Here is a 19293-nt window from a genome sequence, read left to right as displayed (position 1 = left end):
GACGCCTGGGTTCCCTTCCGATCTCTGCCGCCGAGTCGCTGTGCCAGCTTGGGCAAAAATAGGGGGCCCAGACATCCCCATATGAGCAGGGCCCCCCAGGGGGCAATTTGCCCCAGGCAGGACCGGCTCCAGGCACCAGCGATCCAAGCGGGTGCTTGGGGCGGCCATCGACAAGGGGCGGCCGTCGACAAGGGGCGGCCGTCCCTGTGGTTTTGCTGCCCGTGGCGGCTTCAGCTAAACGTAGACGCTGCTGCCGAATTGCCGCCACCGTGGAAACGCGCCTGTCGCCCTAAGGGCGCACGGACGGCCCTCGCCGCCCGCAGCGGCCATTCGGCAGCGCTGCTTGGGGCGGCGAAAACTGTAGAGCCGGCTCTGGCCCCAGGCCCCGGGGCCTGCAGGGGCCCCCACGAGAATACAGGATTCGATAGTATTGCAACTTTTTTTTTTATGGAAGGGGGCCCCTGAAATGGCTTTGCCCCAGGCCCCCTGAATCCTCTGGGCGGCCCTGGATATGAGGGGCTTTGCCTTGCAACTATCCACCCCCCCCCCCCCCGGAAAAAGAAAAGTGTCCTATTTTTCACACTTGCTATGTGGTCACCCTGGGCAAAAGTCCCTTCCCTTCTCCATGCCTCAGTTTCCCCGCCCCCCTCCCCGGGGAGGTGTGTGGATAATCACCCCGCTTGGGGGGGGGGAGGGGATGAGTGCCTTTGAATTTCCAGCCCCCGGGGGTGTAGGGGTCAGAGGGTGGTTAGGCGGAATGTATGAATCAGAGCTGGCCATGGGGGCGGGGGTCTCTTGGCTCGGCTCGGCTCGGTTTTCTCTTCGGTCCTTTTTCAGGCCGGGCGCTGGGAGCCTCCCGCCGGCAGTAACTTCACGCAAGGAGGTAGAGCCGGGGGGAGCAAGCCCCGGGCGCGGGGGAGGCGGGGCGGCCGGGGCTGCCTGTGGAAGGAGGCGGAGAAGGGGCAGGAGGAGGCCGGGCGGCTGCTGCTGCTGCGATCCGCGCCTGGCGGGGGGCTGCACCCGGGGACCGGCTGGAACTGACCAGCCCCCGGTCCGGCAGCCAGGCAGCGGCGGAGCGAGGCAGCGACCGGCGGGGTGACCCGGCCCCGGTGCACCCACCCGCGGCGGCGCGAAGGGAGCAGCAAGAAAGTTACAGCCGAGTCCGGAGCGGCCGCGCCCCCCCCCACCGGCCAGCATTGCACGGGGAGGTGGGCGCGGAGCAGAAGCGGGGTGAGGGGCTTGCAGCCCCCCCGGGATCAGCGGTACTGGACTGGGGGCGTCCGGAGACGCTGGAAAAGCGCGTTTTCTGCCTTGGCAAAGGAACCAGCGGTTCGATCCCAAGCGAAACATCTGGCGTGACCAGCTACTCCGTGGATTTCCCTCCCAAAATATTATATCCGGCTCCTGATTCTTTCTATCCCTCCAGCCCCCCTTTTCTAGATCGATCTAGAGCTTTTCTAGATCTATCTATCCCCAGACACCCCCCCTCTCTATCTATCTATCCCCATACACCCCCCTCTCTGTCTATCCACATCCACGTTCTCTATCTATCTAATCTCTGCCCCCCCTCCTTATTTCTCCAGGAGCATATTTATTTCTCAAAACAAACCCCAGAGCCAAAGGGTTAAACGTCCAGTCTGCAGCCCCCTCGCCCCAACCCCTGGATGGGACTCGGGAGCTCTTCAGAAAGAAGGTAAGTGACGCGGCTTGATTATTCTCTGTAGATAAGTGGATTTCTCCTGCCTGTTCCTCACTGGAATTGGGTCAGTTTCACTGTAGCTTGAAACCTGTTGCCTGAGTGTGCTGCTGGCTAATTGTCATACACCTGTTGGGGGTTTTGAGACTATCTTTTAGCTGCTACGCCCCAGAAAATGCCAGAAAAGAGAGAGAGACGTGTGTGTGTGTGTGTGTGTGTGTGTTTAAAATGGGTCTTGTTGTACCACCCTTGGTTGCAAATGAATCTTTCATCTGCTAGTAATATTTCGCCTTGCACTGATGTCCGCTTGAAAACACCACTGGGTGCATTGCTGTAAAAGCAACAGGGTGGGGCCGGGGGTTCATAATATTTCAGACACCAGAGGCTTAACAAAAAGTCAGTCCGGCTTTTTAAAGTTCCCCTTTTTTCTGCCCATCGTGGGTGTGGCATCGTTACCGCGGGGTGTGTATTTGTGTGCACTGGGGTGTGCTGAAAGCCGTGGCTGGAACGTGCCAATGGGAGCCAGGGGCGATGCTTTCGCAAGCCACACACACAAAAAAAGCGCCCCATCAAGTTTGCTTTTACTTTTATTTCTTGCAGAGACAAAGCTTTGCCCCCTCCCTGCCGGGGAAATAGCTCGAAACATTTGTTTATGGAACGTGCAAGTGAGAAATTCTCCCCCGTCCCCAACGGTTTTCTCCTTCCCAGTTGTGGTTCTCACCCTTGAAGGCTTTGGACCTGATGCAAACCCCCTCTCCCCCACCCTATTGATTTTGGGCGCCTCTGTGCAGTAGGAAACAGCAAAACGCGGTTCTACTGTTTCACTTTGGCATCCAAAAATACTTCAGATTCTTTCATTTCAAAGGGCTCAGGGAAGGGAATGTTTACAAACAAGGACAGGTTACGGAGCGGAAGAGAAAGGTAAATGCAGAGCTCTGGCCTTTAGCCGTTTCTGGGCCCAGCACAGATCTACCCTGTGGGTCGGGGTATTTCGGGCTGTGTTTTCCAAGCTACTCCAGTGAGGAATCTGAGCAGTGGAAGCCACTGGCCGCTCTGCTGTTGTCACTAAAAGGGAAAAGGATTGTGGTGAGGGAAATGTAAAAGGACCCTGCGTCGCATAAAGAAACCTAAAGGTGCTGTTGGTTTTTTTAACCTTGAGCTGTAGCCACGTTTGGCTGGCACTACCCTCCCGTGATATACTCAAAGAGTAAAACCTATGACCTCTCTCCCATTCAGTCCTCAGTGCCAGCCTGGGTGGTCCTAGGTGCAAGCGTGGGATGTGGGTCGTTTCTCTGCAATAGATAGATAGATATTATTCTGGGACACATTGCTTCAATCTCACCCCAATTTGGTGCCAGCCTGTCACACCCCTGTTCCCCAAAAGACCCTAAAAACCACCTCTTGATGCATATCACCCATTGTTGCAGCTGCTGCTGGGGTGATTGGAACCTCAGTCCTTCCAGGACTGCGTGCGCTGGACTCCGTTGTCGTTCACACGGCCTGGCTTAATCCCCGAGGGAAAATGTTAGCGGGCTGTAATCCCCTGGGAGGTGGCAGGCGGGCGGGCGGTGCTACAGCAGAACCCACCTGCTGTCAACTCCCAGCAAAATTCCCTTTATAGAGCCATGTGTCGAATAAGGTCCCAGATTGTTTCACTACATTGCAATGTGCTGATTGGGACGCTCCCGTGTGGAGTGGAGTTGCTTGGTGGAAAAAAAAATGACTTCACACTAAATGTGTTTGTGTGCGTTCTCTCTGGGGCATATGCACTGTAATAGCGGCTAGAACAAGGCAGACTGCGGGCCAAATCCGGACCTCCAGGCACTTTGGACCACTCCAGACCCCACAATCTTTTTATTTGCTTATTATTATCATTATTGTTGTTGGCTTTTTTATTATTTTCACTGGAGTCTGGACCTTGGCTATACCTTGACCAAGACATTTGGAATTTGACAAAAAAAAAATGTGACTACCCCTGGGATAGACTGTCAGGGATCCTGCAGTCTAGAGCTAGCTTTGAAAGAGGAGTGTTTGTTTAATCATCAGATCAGGGACCGGAAGTTATGACACCTGGGTTCTTTTCCTGGTTCTTCCATTGCGTGATCTTGTTCAAGTCATTTGCCTGCTCTTCAGTAATGCCAATGACAAGTGTTTGAAAATTATGAGTCATCTCTCCACCTCCCCTTGCTACAAAAAGAAAATAAAAAAAAAATCCATGAGATTGGTTTAGAAATCATGAGATTGCTAAAGAAAAGAATAAATTTTGTGGGATTTCTGTAAGGCCTCGGGATTCTGAGACTTTGATGTTCACAACTTGAAGCTTTTTTCATAACCATGAGGGTTAGTAATGTACTTTTTAAAAAAAACAAACAACCAGGAAGCTGAGATTCTGATGTATTCACGTGACTCCAGCAGCTGGCGCTGCAAGAAAAGCGCCAAGTAGCTCAAGACTCTCAGTTACATTAGGAGAGCTGACATCACTGTTTTTGTGACTCTGTTTTCCCAAGGGGAGACTATTCCTTGCTGTTATAGAGGAGTTGTGAAGTGTCACTGATTAGGGTCTCACGGGCTCCCATGGGAAGTTTGCCTGAGTGGGGAGTACAGATCCCGGCTGGCTGAGAAAGGTTTTGACCTCCTCCAATGACAGGCAATCTATAAGAGCAAAGTATTATTTCACAAGGATATGGGGATATATTATACGCCTCCTCTAAGCATACATTGAGTGGCAATGCCAGCATTAACCCCTGCCCACCCATTAACCCTAAATCCTGCCCCCGAGCCCTCAAATCCTCTGCCCAAGTCAGTTTAGAGCCAGCTCGGAGTCCTAGAGACTAAACTTCATATCCATCCCGAATCTCCTATAGTCTAAGATCAGTAGCAGCCCCAGAAGCCCCAAAATAACGTGCAGTGGAACTTGCTAATTGCGGACTGGAACGGAACAAACTCTCTTTATAGTGGAAGAGAATGGAAAGCCAAAGCTATTTCAGTGCCCTGCAATGTTCAGATTACAATCCATGCCCGTGACAGGGCAGGGTGTGTGTGTGTGTGTTTGTGTGTGTGTTATGACTTTGCTGTAGTATAAAATCCCTCCTAACTGATGGTTACATGCCCCTGGATTATTCTGTGCATTCTGGAGCGCCACCCTTAGTGCTGGGTGCCGTCCCGACACATAAGAGATGGTGCCCGAGATGTCATTAGATGAGGAGCAAATAGCATTTCCCGGCCGTATTTATTCCTTTGATTGGAGTAAATGCGCTGCTAGCCTAAATATCACATTGTAGAAGCTTCCTTTTCACGTGGGAATCAAAGAAAGTAGAAACGGAAGAACCATGCGGGCTCATGCCCAACACCGGATTTTTCCCTACGCGCACCGGCGATGCTCTGGTAGCTTTCCATTGCAGGAGACCCTGCCCGGCTTGTCTCTCTGCAAAAGCGTACTCTGCCAGGGTAGTGAAAGCGGTACAAGCCTCCCCTAGTTATACCGGTATAAAGGTGCTTACAGGAAGGGGCAATAAACTATCCCAGCATAAGGCGCTTTTATACCAGGACGAAAACTACGTGTGGACCAGGCTTTAGATCAGGGGTCGGCAACCTGCCAGAAGCGCTGTGCCGAGTCTTCATTTATTCACTCCGATTTAAGGTTTCGCGTGCCGGTAACACATTTTAATCTCTTTCTATAAGGCTATAATATAGAACTAAATTACTGTTGTATGTAAAGTAAATAAGGTTTTAAAATGTTTCAGAAGCTTCATTTAACATTAAATTAAAATGCAGAGCCCCCCAGACCGGTGGCCAGGACCCGGGCAGTGTGAGTGCCACTGAAAATCAGCTCGCGTGCCGCCTTCGGTAGCTGCGCCATAGGTTGCCTACCCCTGCTTTAAAATGTTCGGTCAAGCGCCCTCTTGAGAAGGGATCTTGCATGTATCACGTGTCTATAACACACGACTGAGCGAGGGTACGTCCACACTGCAGAAAAAACCCAGTGGGAGCAAGTGTCAGAGTCTGGGTCAATTGACTGGGGTTCACAGGGCTAAAAACAGCAATGTAGGTGTTGGGGCTGTGAAACCCAGAAAGGGGGGGGCGTGGGTTGACCTGGGCTCTGAGACTCGCTGATGTGGCTTTTGTTCTGCACTGTGGATGTGCCCGATTCTGCAAACACTTAGAACGGAGCTGCTTGATTTTAAGACCAAGAGAAATCCTGCTGAAATCGTTTGTGAGGGAAAATTTGGTAGAAATTTTCTCATGTTCATAGCAACTTTTCGTGGGGGGATAAAGATCCGCATTGCCCACTCAGCTCTGTTAGTGACGTTTCTGCCCCGGATGTTGATTTGCACCAGTTTGCGTCACGTTCTTCCTGATCGGCCCTTGTCCCCCTGGGGATGGAAGCTGATTTGTTACCGTGTGCTTGGTACATCTAGTTACAGGTGCGTTCAGCAGCAGTGTGTGACCTGCAGCTGCAATGGCATCCGTGCAGACGGACTCCTGCACCCAGATCTGATTGCAGGACCGGGGTTGGCTGATCTCTGCTTTAATGCAGATGGTGAGATTGTTAAGATGAAAGGCGAGATTTTACCAAGAACTCCGGGCCAGATTTCCAGGGGATCGGCACCCACCACTGGGGCTCGATTCTCCAAAGCACTCAGCGCCCAGCAGCTCCCATGGTGAGATTTTGCAAAGATCTTGGCAACGCGTCCCCCCCTGCTGAGCTCATCTGAAACTCTTGGGCTTCAGGAAGACGCAATCCTTTCTTGTGTTCCAAAACGTGAGCAGCGCTTGGCCGCTGGTGCTGAGCAGCCTTGTAAAGCAGATGTCAAACCAAAGGAGGCCGGAGGGCAGGGACTCTTAATGGGACTGAACTAAGCGGAGCAGTTTGGCTCGGAGCGGGAGCGTTCTCTTGATGTTGGCTCCTCGTTTCCTTTTGTCTCCGGGCCTCTGCTTTATTTCCCAGCGCCTTGACTCCTTTTCCAGCGCATCTCCAAGAGAAGAGCACGTCATAGTGTTAAGGAACATGTGTGAGCGTAATGAATTGGAACAGCCTCGGGTCTCCAGGGAGGCGTTGTGGCAATCCGGAGGATCTGGGGCCTAGTCCTAGACCTGACACTTAACGTAGGCCCTTAGGCAGGTTATTCAGACCCAGCTCAATCGATGGAAGGGAAATCAGTGGCCGTCAGGAGCCGAAATCCCTTTGAAGAGCTGGGCCTTAGAACCTGAGATACTTACGCTTGTCCTCAAGTCTGTCCCCGTTCGGCGAAGCCTGCGTTTAAGTGCTTGGATAAATGGGGCCTGGGTGCTTTGCTGAATCAGGGTCAAAGTAACTAGTGATTTGCGGGGCCCAGCTTGTGACAGCCTGCGGGGGGCTGGAGAGGCCCAGTTCCCGTTGATTCTGATCAGTGTGGTGGGTGCTCAGTGCCTCTGAAAAAAGAACAGGAGTCCTTGTGGCACCTTAGAGCCTAACAAAGTTATTTGAGCCTTGACAAAGCCCTGGCTGGGATGATTTAGTTGGGGATTGGTCCTGCTTTGAGCAGGGGGTTGGACTAGATACCTCATGAGGTCCCTGCCAACCCTGATATTCTCTGATTCTATGATTCTATAAGCTTTCGTGGGTACAGCACACTTCATTGGATGCATAGAATGGAGCATCTCGTAAGGAGATATATACACACATACAGAAAACATGAGGCACTAAAAATCCAAGGCCCCCTCTGGAAATTTGGCTTTGAAGTTCTGTGATCTGTTATCACCAGCTGGGGAAAATGCCTCCGTGAGTCATTGGGGAAGAGTGGAGGATGGGCTATAAGGCTCAGCTTCCAAAATTGGATTCCCTTAACCCCTCAAAGTCCGGGGGCATTTGAGGTGTCGGGCCTGGGCCGCCTCTAGATGAAATGGCGGATGAAATGCCTCCTCCCTGGGACGGGCTGCCGACGTGCTAAGTGGCGGTGCTGAGTCCCGATGTTTTAGTCCAGATGCTCCTGTGGTCTGAAAATCCCACAGAGGGGAAAGTCTCTTTTCAAAGACACTCAGGCCCCATATCTGTGATGGGACGGGCCAGACAAAATGAGTTGGGACTGGGTTTTGGTCCCAAGCTGCACCCCCTTTTCATCACTCTCCCATCTAACTGGTCAGCTCTATGCTGCCTCTACCCCACCAGGTGCAGGGGGCTGATGGAGAGAGGAGGTGGAGCCATAATGCAAAGTGCTCCGGCAGTCCTTGGCTGGTGTAAAGATCCTTTGGGGGCGTGTGGCTCAGAGCAGCCTTTAGGCTGCTCTAAATTATGCCATGGGCTGGCCCAGCCCTGAGTCAGGCTAAAGATCAGGGGAAGAGGGGGATGGCTTACTACTCTTCTCCCCCCCTTAGGGTCCCCTCGCTCTTTGCAAAGATCATGGATCTCCATTTTATTGTGATGACCTGGCTTTTGTTTAAGGACCTAATCACTGCTCTCATCCAGCTGTTAGTTACTAGGGAACATGAAACAGCTTGTCCAGTGAGAAAGGGGCAGAAGGACCATAATGCTGTGTGGAAATGTCTCCAGGCAAACGGTCCTGTTTTGAGCCGGCTAGTTATAATGGAGGCTTTTCCTCCCCCTTTTTCTTTACTACCGTCAGGATTATTTGCATGAAAATGGGGTTTTTGCCGCTCTCTGGGGCTCCCCGTCTCCCTCCTGACATCATGTTTCTCGTTTCTGGTGTCACCGTTGCAGCGTCGCCGACGCTTGACATTTTATCGCGATAGTTGGTGTGGGTTTTTTGTAAACCCCCAGCTCCTGGAGTCCCGTGCCAGTACAAGAAGCTCCCCTTCGGTTTAAAAGAAAAAGGTTTCTAGCCCTCACAGTGGCAGATAAAAGCTTGTGTCCTGAGTGTGTCCTGAAGGCTCAAAATCCAGAAAGCAAATAAAAAGGACTCAGAATGCATTATTTGTTATTTTTAAGCCAATCTGATGATTTTAGGGGGCCTGATGAGAGATTTTAGGATGCTTGCAGTTGGCAGTCCTGTAGCTGGCTGCCACAGAAATGACTGTGATGTTGTAACTTCAGGTAGGGAGTTTATAAGCACTGGAGCCAAATTCCTGAGTTCTCATGCAAAAAGTTCTCGAGTCCCTTAATAATAGAGAGCAATAAAAGGAGTGAAGGCAGGATCTTTTCCATACAGAGTGTTCCTGAAAGTTTTTTCCACTAGGCATCAGCTGTCTTGGCATCCAGCATTGGTTTTATTCATTGTTTTTTGTGTGTTATTAAAATGGCTTGCTAGACAGTTAGCTCACAGCATCCAACGTTATCTGCAGATCACCTCCTGTTTTCTGTGCGAAAACATCTGTCTTAGCTTTCTGCTTTCCCCGGACACTTAATTCCTCTAGCATATTCCTCCCTCCCCTTAACCCCTCCCCACTCCCACCTCCCTGCTGCAAAGGACTGGTGGCTCATATGAGGTTATCAGAAACGTTGTGCTCTTGAATCTGAACCAAACCGAGCAGGGCTGTTTCTCTAACAATGGGGGATTTGGATTCAGTTCATAACCCAGATCTGGGCCCCACCCAGAAAAGCTCTTCCAAGCCCTGGTGTGTTTTGGAAGCTTGGTTTCGTGGCTGGCTCTCTCACTGTAACAAACCAAACGCAAAATCCCACATCTCAAATGTTGGGGCGTGTGAAATGCACGTTCAGATCGGGTTCCAAATTTTCCAGCTTTCTAGTTGAAAGAGGAAGCATCTGGTAGTTGACAATGCCAATTTAGGGTTAGATTTTCAAAGGATCTGGAACAGGAAATATCATGATCTCAAAAATTGTGTTCTATCCTAGACAGGATCACCTAGACATCACCGTGGCACCTGGTCCCTTTGCCCTAGTGCCGTAAGGGATGGGACTAGCATCTGTCACACTTTTTCTTTCATTTTTCTGTGGGACCAGAGACCCAAACACAATAAACTTGCCCTGACCTATGAGAACCAGAAAGTGAAACTGACTAAAAACATGAAGTGAAATTGACGAGCCTGGTTTTACAGTCAAAAGTGAAAAAAATGTTAAGTACCTCAATAGCATCAGGGATGAAAGCCCAGTTGGACACAGAGATTGCTAAATCCTGGTCTTTTGACTCCTGTTTATTCTTGTGGTGAGTGACGGAGTGAATATAGATGCTCCCATTGTCATTCCTATACAGTCCCTTTTTAATACCGTGTCCACATTTTTAACAAGTTCTGGTGAAAGTTTCACAGCCAGCATTCCAGGACTGGCTAGCTGACAAGCGCAGCTATGGGGGTTTCTCATAGCTCGAAGGACAGTTCAGATAGGGGAGCGTCACTGGACGGTCTGAGAAGAGCGAGGTTCTCATCCCAGCTCTGACAAGGATTCCCTGGGTAAGTCACTGCACCGCTCTGTGCCTCAGTTTCCCCTTCTGTGCAATGGGGAGGATCACGCTGTCCTTGCTCCCGGAGGCCTTGGGGAGGGTTAATTAGTTCATCTCTGAAAAGTGCTGTAAGCGCTTAGCATTGAGAGCTAAGAAGTGGCTAAACAGAGTGCTGAGGAGGGCATAGGAGGAGAGGCAGGCACGATACCTTTCCCTGCCTTACCGTTAAATCCAGGGCCAGATCAGAGGCCCTGTGGGTGACCCCTGTTGGACGGTATCTGATGGCATGTCGGGTGAAACGTCACTTTACAACCTGATCCAATTCCCAGCAACCTTCACTTTTCCGACTGGCCTCGGCAGGCCTGCCAAGCACCCCTGCCCTCTGCTCCCCCTGCCCCTTACGGCATTAGCTTGGTGGAGGGGCAGCCGGGGACACACATTATCATGTCTTCAAGCCCAGAGATCTGGTTCCAAAGTGATTAGAGCTAATCGCTTTCCTCACAGACAAAAACCCACTGCGTGAAGTCTCCTGGCTTCTTTCTGCTCTTTGCATAATCTCCTCTGAAGCCTTGATGAGGGATCGTCTCCCTCTTGATTCTTAGCTGAACCAGCAGGTTCATAGATTCATAGACTTTAAGATCATCTAGTCAGACCCCCTGCATAATTGTATCCTCAGCATTGAAACGCCCTTGAGTGCTAGTCTTGGGGATCAGGTGCTGCCGGAGCTAGGGGTGCCCACGGCACAGGTCCCATCGGAGGAGTCTTTCAATGTCCCCTGGTTCCCAGACATGATTTGGTGGATGTTGTGAGGGCTCCGCTATCTTGGAGATTAGGTCTGGTACGTCTGAGTGGTGGTGATGGCTGCTGGATTGACGGTGCTGGAGAGCTCTGTGTCTCCAAAGGACAGGTGCAGCGTCTGTGTAGCCTGATCTCCAGCCTGGCTCAGTCCTACTCCAGAGAGAACTGTCTCAGGAGGTGAGAGGGGAGCGCAGAGGCTCATCAGGCTTCGGCTGCCCGGCCCACTGGGATGGTGATGCACACTGCAGTGAGGGATCGATCTCCCCACGCCACACCCCGATCCCATGGATATCTGCAAGGTTAGGCTGGGCTGAGAAGGAAGGACCCGGGTCGGGATTACAGACAGGCTGGGGAGATGCTTCCTGAGGCTAAACGCATCCTCCTCCTTCTCCACAGCAGCGCCTGCTCAGGTGACGTGATAGACGTGCACCTTTGAAGTCCAGGGTTCTGGAGTGGCTCGTGCCGGGCTTGGGGGTTCCTGGCCAAGGCCGGGCTGATCAGAGAGCTGGCAGGGTGAGTGGTGAATAATTTGCAATGCCAGGGAGTTTGCACAACCATCAGTCAGCGAGGCCTGATTCTCAAGCAGTGTACAGGGAGGTTGTGTGGCTTGGTGGCCGGATCAGGTCAGGTTCAGGACATTTCGGGTCTATTCCCTCTCACCAGCGACGTGGGAAGTGGATCAGCGGGATAAGAGCCTGGGCACAGTGACTGGAGAGAGAGACAATGGATGCAGCTGGGCCTTAGCGCTGAGATCTGGGAGTCCCTTGGGGCGGGGCGTTGGGATGTCGACCTGCTTTATTCCAGGCTATTTGACAGCGCGCCAACGAGCAGGCATTAGAAGCATTAGCTCCGTTAACGGGCTCTTTGCTTGGCAGAGACGCGTCTTGGCTGAGCGGTTGTCCTGCTGCCTGGCCGTGGCTTGTTGAATGCTCCCACGCCCTGGAGAGATGGGGCTATTTCCAGTCGCCCGCTTGGTCACGACCGATTTGGGAAGCTAAAGGGGAATGCAGCGGGCGCAGCATATTTAGATCCCACTCGGCCATCTGAGCGAGTGCCACATAACGAGGAGCTGGAGACATCCCAACTAGATAAAAATACCAGAGCGTGGATTAGGGGCTGGTTGGCCAACAGTGGACCGAGCCAAAATCTCACATCTAGCATGACTACCTTAAAGTTAACAGAGCCTAATTCTCATTAATGCCCACTCAACAGTGTTCACAAACGGAAAACGTTTTTGGTTTGAGGCGATTGAAACGTTTCATTTCAATTTGGACCCTTTTTAACCTTTCTTTAGTATAAATTGAGTTCCATTTCGAACCCCTCAACCGCAAATTTTTGTTCCAAGAGCTTTTGAAACTTTTCCCCAAGGTTTTTTCATGTCGGGAAATTGGTGGAAACGGGCCCCTTCCCGACAGGTTCGGTTTTGGTGAATCAATGTTTTTTAGCAAAAAATCGTTTTGTCGTGAGATTCCCGGACAGCTCAGTATAAAAATGCACCTTGTTTTTGCAAGTGAGACAGCCAGGGACCCAGGGGAGCTGGTCTGATTTTCCCCAAGAGTAACTGACCGCAGAATCTGAGCCAGCGATGTGTAGTGTCAACCCCACGATTGGGGCGTTGATTTACATGGATGACTTTTTAAAGAGGGAGTTGAATGTAAATAGAAACGTGACCAGGGGGTTTATTTTAAATAGCAACAAAAACATTTGTGGTTGTTATGGAAACAGTTGCACTCCCCCCCGCCCCTAGTCATTTTGGAAACCTAAACGTAACAGCACAAGACCCAGGAAGAGAAATGGTCGAATGGGGCTGGATTCTGGATTCCCTTGCACCCTTGGGTGCCAGAGATGAGAAGCGAGAGGACCACCGTCCTCCGACTTCTGAGAACCTGAACTCAGCAGGGGCCCAACGGAGGAGGGGAGCAGGGGCCCCTCCTCGGCCCCTGACTGCAGCCAGGTGGCACTCCAGCAAAGCCTCGTCGCTTGGCCACGTAGGGGTGGCCGGGCCAAATTTCTGCGGCATTGTGACCTCATGCACCAGGTCGCATCACCACTCACTCAGATTTGGCCTGGCCCCGCCTCCACCCTAACGAAGGGGCGGCTGAAGCAAGCGTGTCCCCCTGCCCCACTTTTTCAGTCCTTCCAGCACCGCCCCACCCCTGCCAAAAACCCAGAGAAAAAGAACCACACGCAGGACAAAAAGCCAGTCTCTGCCCCAGCCGGGCTAAGGAGTGTTTTGAGCGGGGTTAGAAGGAGGTCGTTTTGTGGACGTTGACAGGGAGCTTCCCCCACTGGGGTGAGGAGGAGCAGGGGAGGAAGCACAAAGGGGCTCATTTGCCCACGCATCACGTGGGCGACAGAAGCTGGGATCGTGGGTCGACATCTCGATGCTAGGGAGGGAGGGGCCGGGCTGGGCAGGGTCCTGACTCCTGAAAGTGAAGGCAAGTAGCCGACGTTTGATGCGATGGAGAAGAAGGAGCCAGTGGAGGGATGCAGAGAGGGGCCAAGCGACGGGCCAGGAAAACCATCTTTGCAACAGCCTCGTGAATGTCTCTGAGCGAGGCCAGACGGCATCTGTCCGGGCCAGAGAGGAGAAGGTTGCAGCAATTGAGATGCAGGATAAGAGCCTGCCTGCTCTGGTCCTCGTCGGGGCAGGGACTGTCTCTTGCTCTGTTCACGCAGTGCCCAGCGCGATGGGTGTCACCATCCGACAACAACCGGCGGTTGTCTGCAGCGCCGGGCCCGGGATACGAGAGAGACGAGGTGGGTGAGATGATCTCTGCGTTTGGATCCAGCTTCTGCTGGTGAAAGAGACAAAACTTTCGTCTTCTTCAACCCGAACGCTTCTCTCTCTCACCGGCAGACGTCGGTCCAGTAAAGCCGAGGTTCTCAATGCTTTTCTCTCTGAGGCCCCCAAGATACTATCAAAACCTCCACTGCCCATCTCTCCCACAACAACTTTACTTAAATGCCAGGGCCAGCGTTAGGGGGTAGGAAGCAGGGCAATTGCCCAGTGCCCCACACCAAAGGAGCCCCCACAAAGCTACGTTGCAGGGCTCAGGGCCCCGGGCTTCAGCCCCAGACAGTGGGGCTTCAGCTTTCTGCCCTGGGCCCCAGCAAATCTAATGCTGGCCCTGCTTGGCAGCCCCCCCTGAAACCTACTCGCAGCCCCCCAGGGGACCCCGCACCCCTGGTTGAGAGCCACTGCAATAAAGGATATTACCTCCCGCACCTTGTCTCAACAATCACTAGAGGGAGGAGTACGTTCACCTGCAGTCCAGGGCCTGACCCCACCCTGCTGCACCCAAGTCCCATGGATGACAGCGGCGTGACGCCAGCGCCGCTGAGATCAGGATCGGGCCCCATGTCTGCATCCAGTGCTGATGAATGCACAGCCGCTCAGCCAGAGGACAGGCGCAGAGGGACAGCACCCCTGGATGCAATACAGCCGAGACCTAGGGGGTTGGTAGCGAACGCATTGTGGGGACCGATTCTGATCTCACCGACCCAGGGCGAAATCCAGAGGGACCCTATTGGCTTCAGTGGTGCTACCGTGTGAACAGAGCAAAGGTGCAGAGAGGGGTCATATATGAGGGCAAGGGAGTCCCAGTGCCAGCCCATCTGGCCAAGGTGCGGGAAGACGATTTCAAGGCTGGGCGGTGAAATGTAACAGGAGGGATGCAAGGGGTTAAACTCCTAGTCCTGAGACCGCTGGAGTCTCAGGGGAAGTGATCAAAGCTTATAAATACCTCCAAGGGAGCCATCTAAAGGAAGGATGGAATTAGCCTGGGTAAGGAGCAATGGCCCCAAGCGGAGGAAGGAACAGTTCGGTCTTTGCAGAGGGAATTCTTTATCGGGACAGTTGAACAGCGTGCAGCCATCCTCCCCCACCGCCTGGGGACGGGACCTCGGCCCTGCAGGGGCAGGGAACTCCGGGGGCGTGCAAGCTGCCGTTCTGCCTGGGGAGCGTCACAGCCCCCCCCCCCCACTCTGCAATGGGTGTACAAGACGGTGTGTCCGTGTGTGCTGTGTCTCTGGATCGGGTGTACACGAGCAGAAGTGGGTCTGTGTGTGCAGTGTGTGTGTGTGTGTGTGTACATCTCAGCTTGCTCTGGGCTGCTGGCTCCCGCTGTGCGGTGACCGACTTTGTCCCACTGGCTGCAGCGCGTTGCCAGCTGCCCAGATTCCTTCCACAAAACACAGAGGCGAGCGCCAAGAAAGAAGCCCTCAGTCCGGCCTGACAGCATCCTGCCTGGAGGGGCCAGGCTTTCCCTCAGGATCCTGGCGCAGGGTGGGTGGACTCTTCTGGCGATTGCTCTGGGTAGAGCCAGGGGGCAAAGTCTCAGGGTTGTGCTGAATTTTGATCTAACAGAAAGTCCTTATTTCAAAGGTGGGGGGGGGGGGCTGGTGGGAGAGCCGAGCTTGTGTGTTGCTCTGCTCAGTACTTCCCTGGACGGGACGGACCATCTGGGAGAGTAGCAGCCCCGACTTTGGTTCTTGGTTGCCTGACGGGCCCTGGCTCTGGGGCGAGGGCTGGATGGCTCAGTGGGGTGAGAAGGGGCTGCAGCGTCCATCCCCCTAGGTTACCCGTTGGACGCCCGCCCCGAGCAGCAGTAGCCAGCAGGAGCGACAGTCAGGTGCCCTTGTTCTCAGACAGGTCGGGTGGGTCCAGTTCCCGGGGGAGCCGAGCGCTGGTGAGGGTGGCTGTAGTTGGTGCTAATTGCGCCCCGAGGGTTGAACTGGTCTGTGGAGACTGCACACGAGATCTTAGCCCCTGGGCCCCGTTTCTGACGACCTCGTGGGAGGTCGACAAGAGGCAACTGATCACAAGCAGCTGCTCTTGAGCCGGGGTAGGTCAGAAGCCGGTCCCGTCCCCAGGAGACCCGCCCTCCCCAGCCCTCTGGAGGTGTCTCAATAAAGCCCACGTTGGAGATGGGATGAGCCCGTCCCATCCAGTCTGCCGAGGGGCCCCGCACTGGAGCGACGCTTGTGCTCGATATGTCCCAGCTGCTGTTCAGGGTCCCTCAGGAGAGCCGCGCTGCCGTCGCCGAGATCTCACGGTCTGGAAGTCGTCCCTGGGATCTAGCCTGGCCTCAGCTTTATCCTGGTGATGCCCGTTCGTACCCTCTCCTTCCCTGGGGCACGGGTCACCGAACTCACCGATGGCATTTTAGGTGTGGAATTCCAAAGGAGAGTAAAGGAGTCCGGTGCCTAACTCTCACTTCAGTGGGATTTGGGTGTCCGATTCCTAGAGGTTCCTGTGAAAATCCCACGCTTTGTAAGCACCCGTCCCCTTGAAACCCTCCCTCTATGGGGGCAGCCGCACTGAGCAACACCCGCTGCACTAAGAAGCGTGACACTGGATAGACACGTACCCTCTGATAATCGCAGCCGCCACTAGTGGGGCACCAGTTCTTGGGATTTTATTGGGTGTCTTGCGAGATTTGTCATTTTCCTTAAAGCCCCAGCTCCTGGAGTCAGGTGATGATGCGCTCTCAGCTTTTATTTCAATAAGAAAAGACTTTTCCTAACTCTCACGGTTGGAGAGAAAAGCTGGAACATGTAACTCCCCAAAAGGCTCTAAGCCCAGAAAGGAAATAACAAGATCCCTGACTTCATTATTTTTTTTCAATCTCATGATTTTTTGAAGGCCTTTCTCCTGGCGTTGGGGGCTGGCAGTGCTGCACCTGAGCTGGCTGGGAACCTCACAATAGCCTCAGGGTTATCAATCCCATCCTCCTTCTCTGAAAGCATAGGCCTCTGCCACCTGAGCTAATGAAGAATCCTCACTGCAGTGTGGCATCTAAGACACACAGCGAGCAGTTCCCAATTCTTTCCAGCAGAGAGTCATGGTGCACCCACATTTGCAACGATGCTTCCCCCATGCAGCTGGTTCTTTGATTATAAAATGTCCCTAAGGGGTTCAGTGTTAGGTTTAAGAACAGAACCACCCTTAAAACCAGAACTGCCTGGAGGTGTGGTCAATATTTAAGGTGGAGGTAAAGGGCTAATACAGCAATTGACTTTTGTCTCTTACTATTTTTATGCAGGGAGGCAAGGATGCCTTAAAAAGTCCTGGGACTCTCAGGACAGCCCAGATGCTGAGAGGAAGAGGAGGTCATCTGAAGAAGTAAAGCAAGGAGCTTCCACCTCAAAGGAAGGAACTGAGGCAGGATGGGGTCTGTTTATGGAGGCTGGATCAGCAGGTAAGGATGGATAGTCCCTGAGCTTCTTTGTAGGTTTAGATGTGGTGGGGTAGGGAAGAGAAAGACCTGGAATCTGATGCACAGGGACTTCAGTCAATCTGTGGAACTCACTGCTGCAGGAGGTAGCCCCAACCCCTGCTCAGTTTATTTTTGTGGCTTGCTGTGTCCATAGGGCTACAGCCATTTCATCCCTCACTTTACAGCTAGAGGGACAGTGCTTTGCTCAAGCACACCCAGCGAGTCAAGGGCAGAGCCAGGAATAATCTATCTGAGCAACTCCCAGTCTGCAAGGCGTGGATCTCACAATACCCCAGGAGGCAGGGCGGTGCTATTCTCCCCAGTGCACAGATGGGGAAACTGCGGCACAGAGCAGCTAAGGGACTTGCCCAAGGTCACACAGAGAGGCTGTGTCAGAGCAGGGAGTTGAGCCCAGCTGACCCAAATCCCATGCTAGTGTCCTAATCACTGGACCATCCTTCCTCCTGTGCTCTCTGCCTCCCAGCCGGTGTCCTGTTCACTGGCCCATGCATGGAAGCCGTGCGAGCTCAGGTAACATGGTTAATCAGATCTCAGGTTTCAGGGCAGCGAGTGACCACCTGCTGGGGTCAGGAGGGAATTTCCTCCTTCCTCACCTCCCCACGTTCCACGCCGCACAGGCAGCCAGGTGCAGCGTGGAATGTTTTTTATTTCCTTTGTCTGGCGCATCAGGTCTCGGCCATTGCCGGAGGCAGGGATGCCAGACGTGACGAGCCGACAATCTGATCTGCCGGGGCAACTCCTCTCTTCTCCCTCGCCCAACTCCTACTTACTGGGTGTTACCAGGCGGCCGGGATCAGAAAAGTGACAACCGATGTCCCCTTCTTATCCAGACATCGGCGTGCGAGTGTGTGCACACGTGGGGATGCGTGTGTGTGTGTACACGTGTGTGCGTGTGCTCGTGTAGAATCAGAGCTTCTTTAGTGACACGGATGAGTACTTATCCTGCTAGCCCCCTGGAGCCATCTCAGCTCTGGGGGAGGGAGCTGGCGTCTGTCTATTCCCATTACCCCAGCCCAGCTTCTGGATCAGGTGGATTCAGTTCTGGCTTAGCCCCTCGGGGTCAGGGTTACGCGCGGGATGGCACGTAAACCACACAGAGCGTGGCGTGGTTCTTACGAGCCTGGGGGAAGGTGTGGGGCTGGTGGGTAGAAAGCCCGTCCTTTTACTTGTCAGCTGAGCCAGTCAGACCGAGGGTCTGAGACATGACGAACGTGGGTCCGCCCGCCGTCCCCCCGCCCCCAAGAGCAGAAGGATGCTCCCGGCCGGCTGGGTTTGCAAGGCAGGGGATCCCAACTGTTCACAGGGAATTTTAGAACATTGATTGGACACACAAGTCGGCCGGGTGCTAAATGCCTCTGGGAAGTGAGGCTCTGTCCTGGCCCCGCGGAGCGTAACGTGAGGGCCCTAAACAGACCAGAAACCAGGGTGAAGGGAAGAAGGTAAAGATCAGGGGACGATTAATAGGCTCATACGGCCACTTAGAAAGCGCCTGATCCGAAGCCCATTGAAATCACGGCAGATCAGTCGATCCCTGGGGCTCTGGATTGGCTCTAGGGCACGGACACACGGCGGGTGGCTCCCCTTTCAATCTCACTTCTCGTAAGGTTGGCAGGAGGAGTGAGTTTTATGAGGGGATTGGAAGTGAGGCCAAGGCGCTGGCAGTTTTGGGGATAGTGTCCTATTATGTAAGGGCAGCCTAAAAGTCTGGGTGCTTGCCCCCGTCTCTCCCTCTGGGGGCTGGTGCAGCGACCGGATAAAAGCCCGCTACTGTTGCTAGCTAGTGGAGTTGCTGCTATAGCGTAAGACTGTGCTGCAGCTCCTAGGTTTGATCTTGCTGCTGACCTGTGGTGGCATCAGTTCTGGAACGGGATGGGGCTATGGAAGGAAACCGGCCCACACCAATGTATTCGCACTGTTGCCGTGACAAGGACACAAAATGCACCGAAAAGGGACCATCAGTGAAGCGAATTCAGCTCACTTCTGCATTGGGGATGTGAGAGCTTCCCTGCCCCGAGCCCCCGGTGCCCAGCACAAGGCCCGTCCCTGTGAGATGAAAGGGGCAGCCAAGCCTCCGGCATTGCTCGGAGCAGAGGGGCCCGTGGAGGGGCCGCAGATTAAGCTAGAGCCAAGAGACTGCGCCCACGGGGAGCTACGACGCCCAGCATCCCACGCTCCGTGTCAGGCCGAGATTGAGCCCCACACTGCACGCGGGGACCTGTTCACT

At 53.5% G+C, this 19293-nt stretch overlaps 1 protein-coding gene across 4 annotated transcripts in view; it reads left to right on the top strand.

Moving 5' to 3' along the window:
- The first annotated feature begins 801 nt into the window (after positions 1 to 801).
- Positions 802 to 19293, top strand: part of ADAMTSL4 (ADAMTS like 4) — a 60605-nt gene continuing 42113 nt past the window's right edge. Inside the window, exons 1-3 of one of the 4 annotated variants that reach the window (XM_044991139.1) lie at positions 802 to 883; positions 1584 to 1693; positions 16875 to 17030. In XM_044991139.1, the coding sequence (XP_044847074.1) occupies positions 16999 to 17030 (32 nt within the window). In that variant the 5' untranslated portion in view covers positions 802 to 883; positions 1584 to 1693; positions 16875 to 16998. Of the gene's footprint in view, positions 884 to 961; positions 1694 to 16874; positions 17031 to 19293 lie in introns of those variants that run through there. The other 3 variants (XM_044991138.1, XM_044991140.1, XM_044991137.1) reach the window with 3 other exon arrangements.

The sequence above is a fragment of the Mauremys mutica genome, chromosome 17 (genome assembly GCF_020497125.1).
Source record: "Mauremys mutica isolate MM-2020 ecotype Southern chromosome 17, ASM2049712v1, whole genome shotgun sequence".
NCBI lineage: Eukaryota > Metazoa > Chordata > Testudines > Geoemydidae > Mauremys > Mauremys mutica.
Note: the sequence above shows the minus strand (reverse complement) of the source record. Positions and strands in the feature narration are given on the sequence as shown.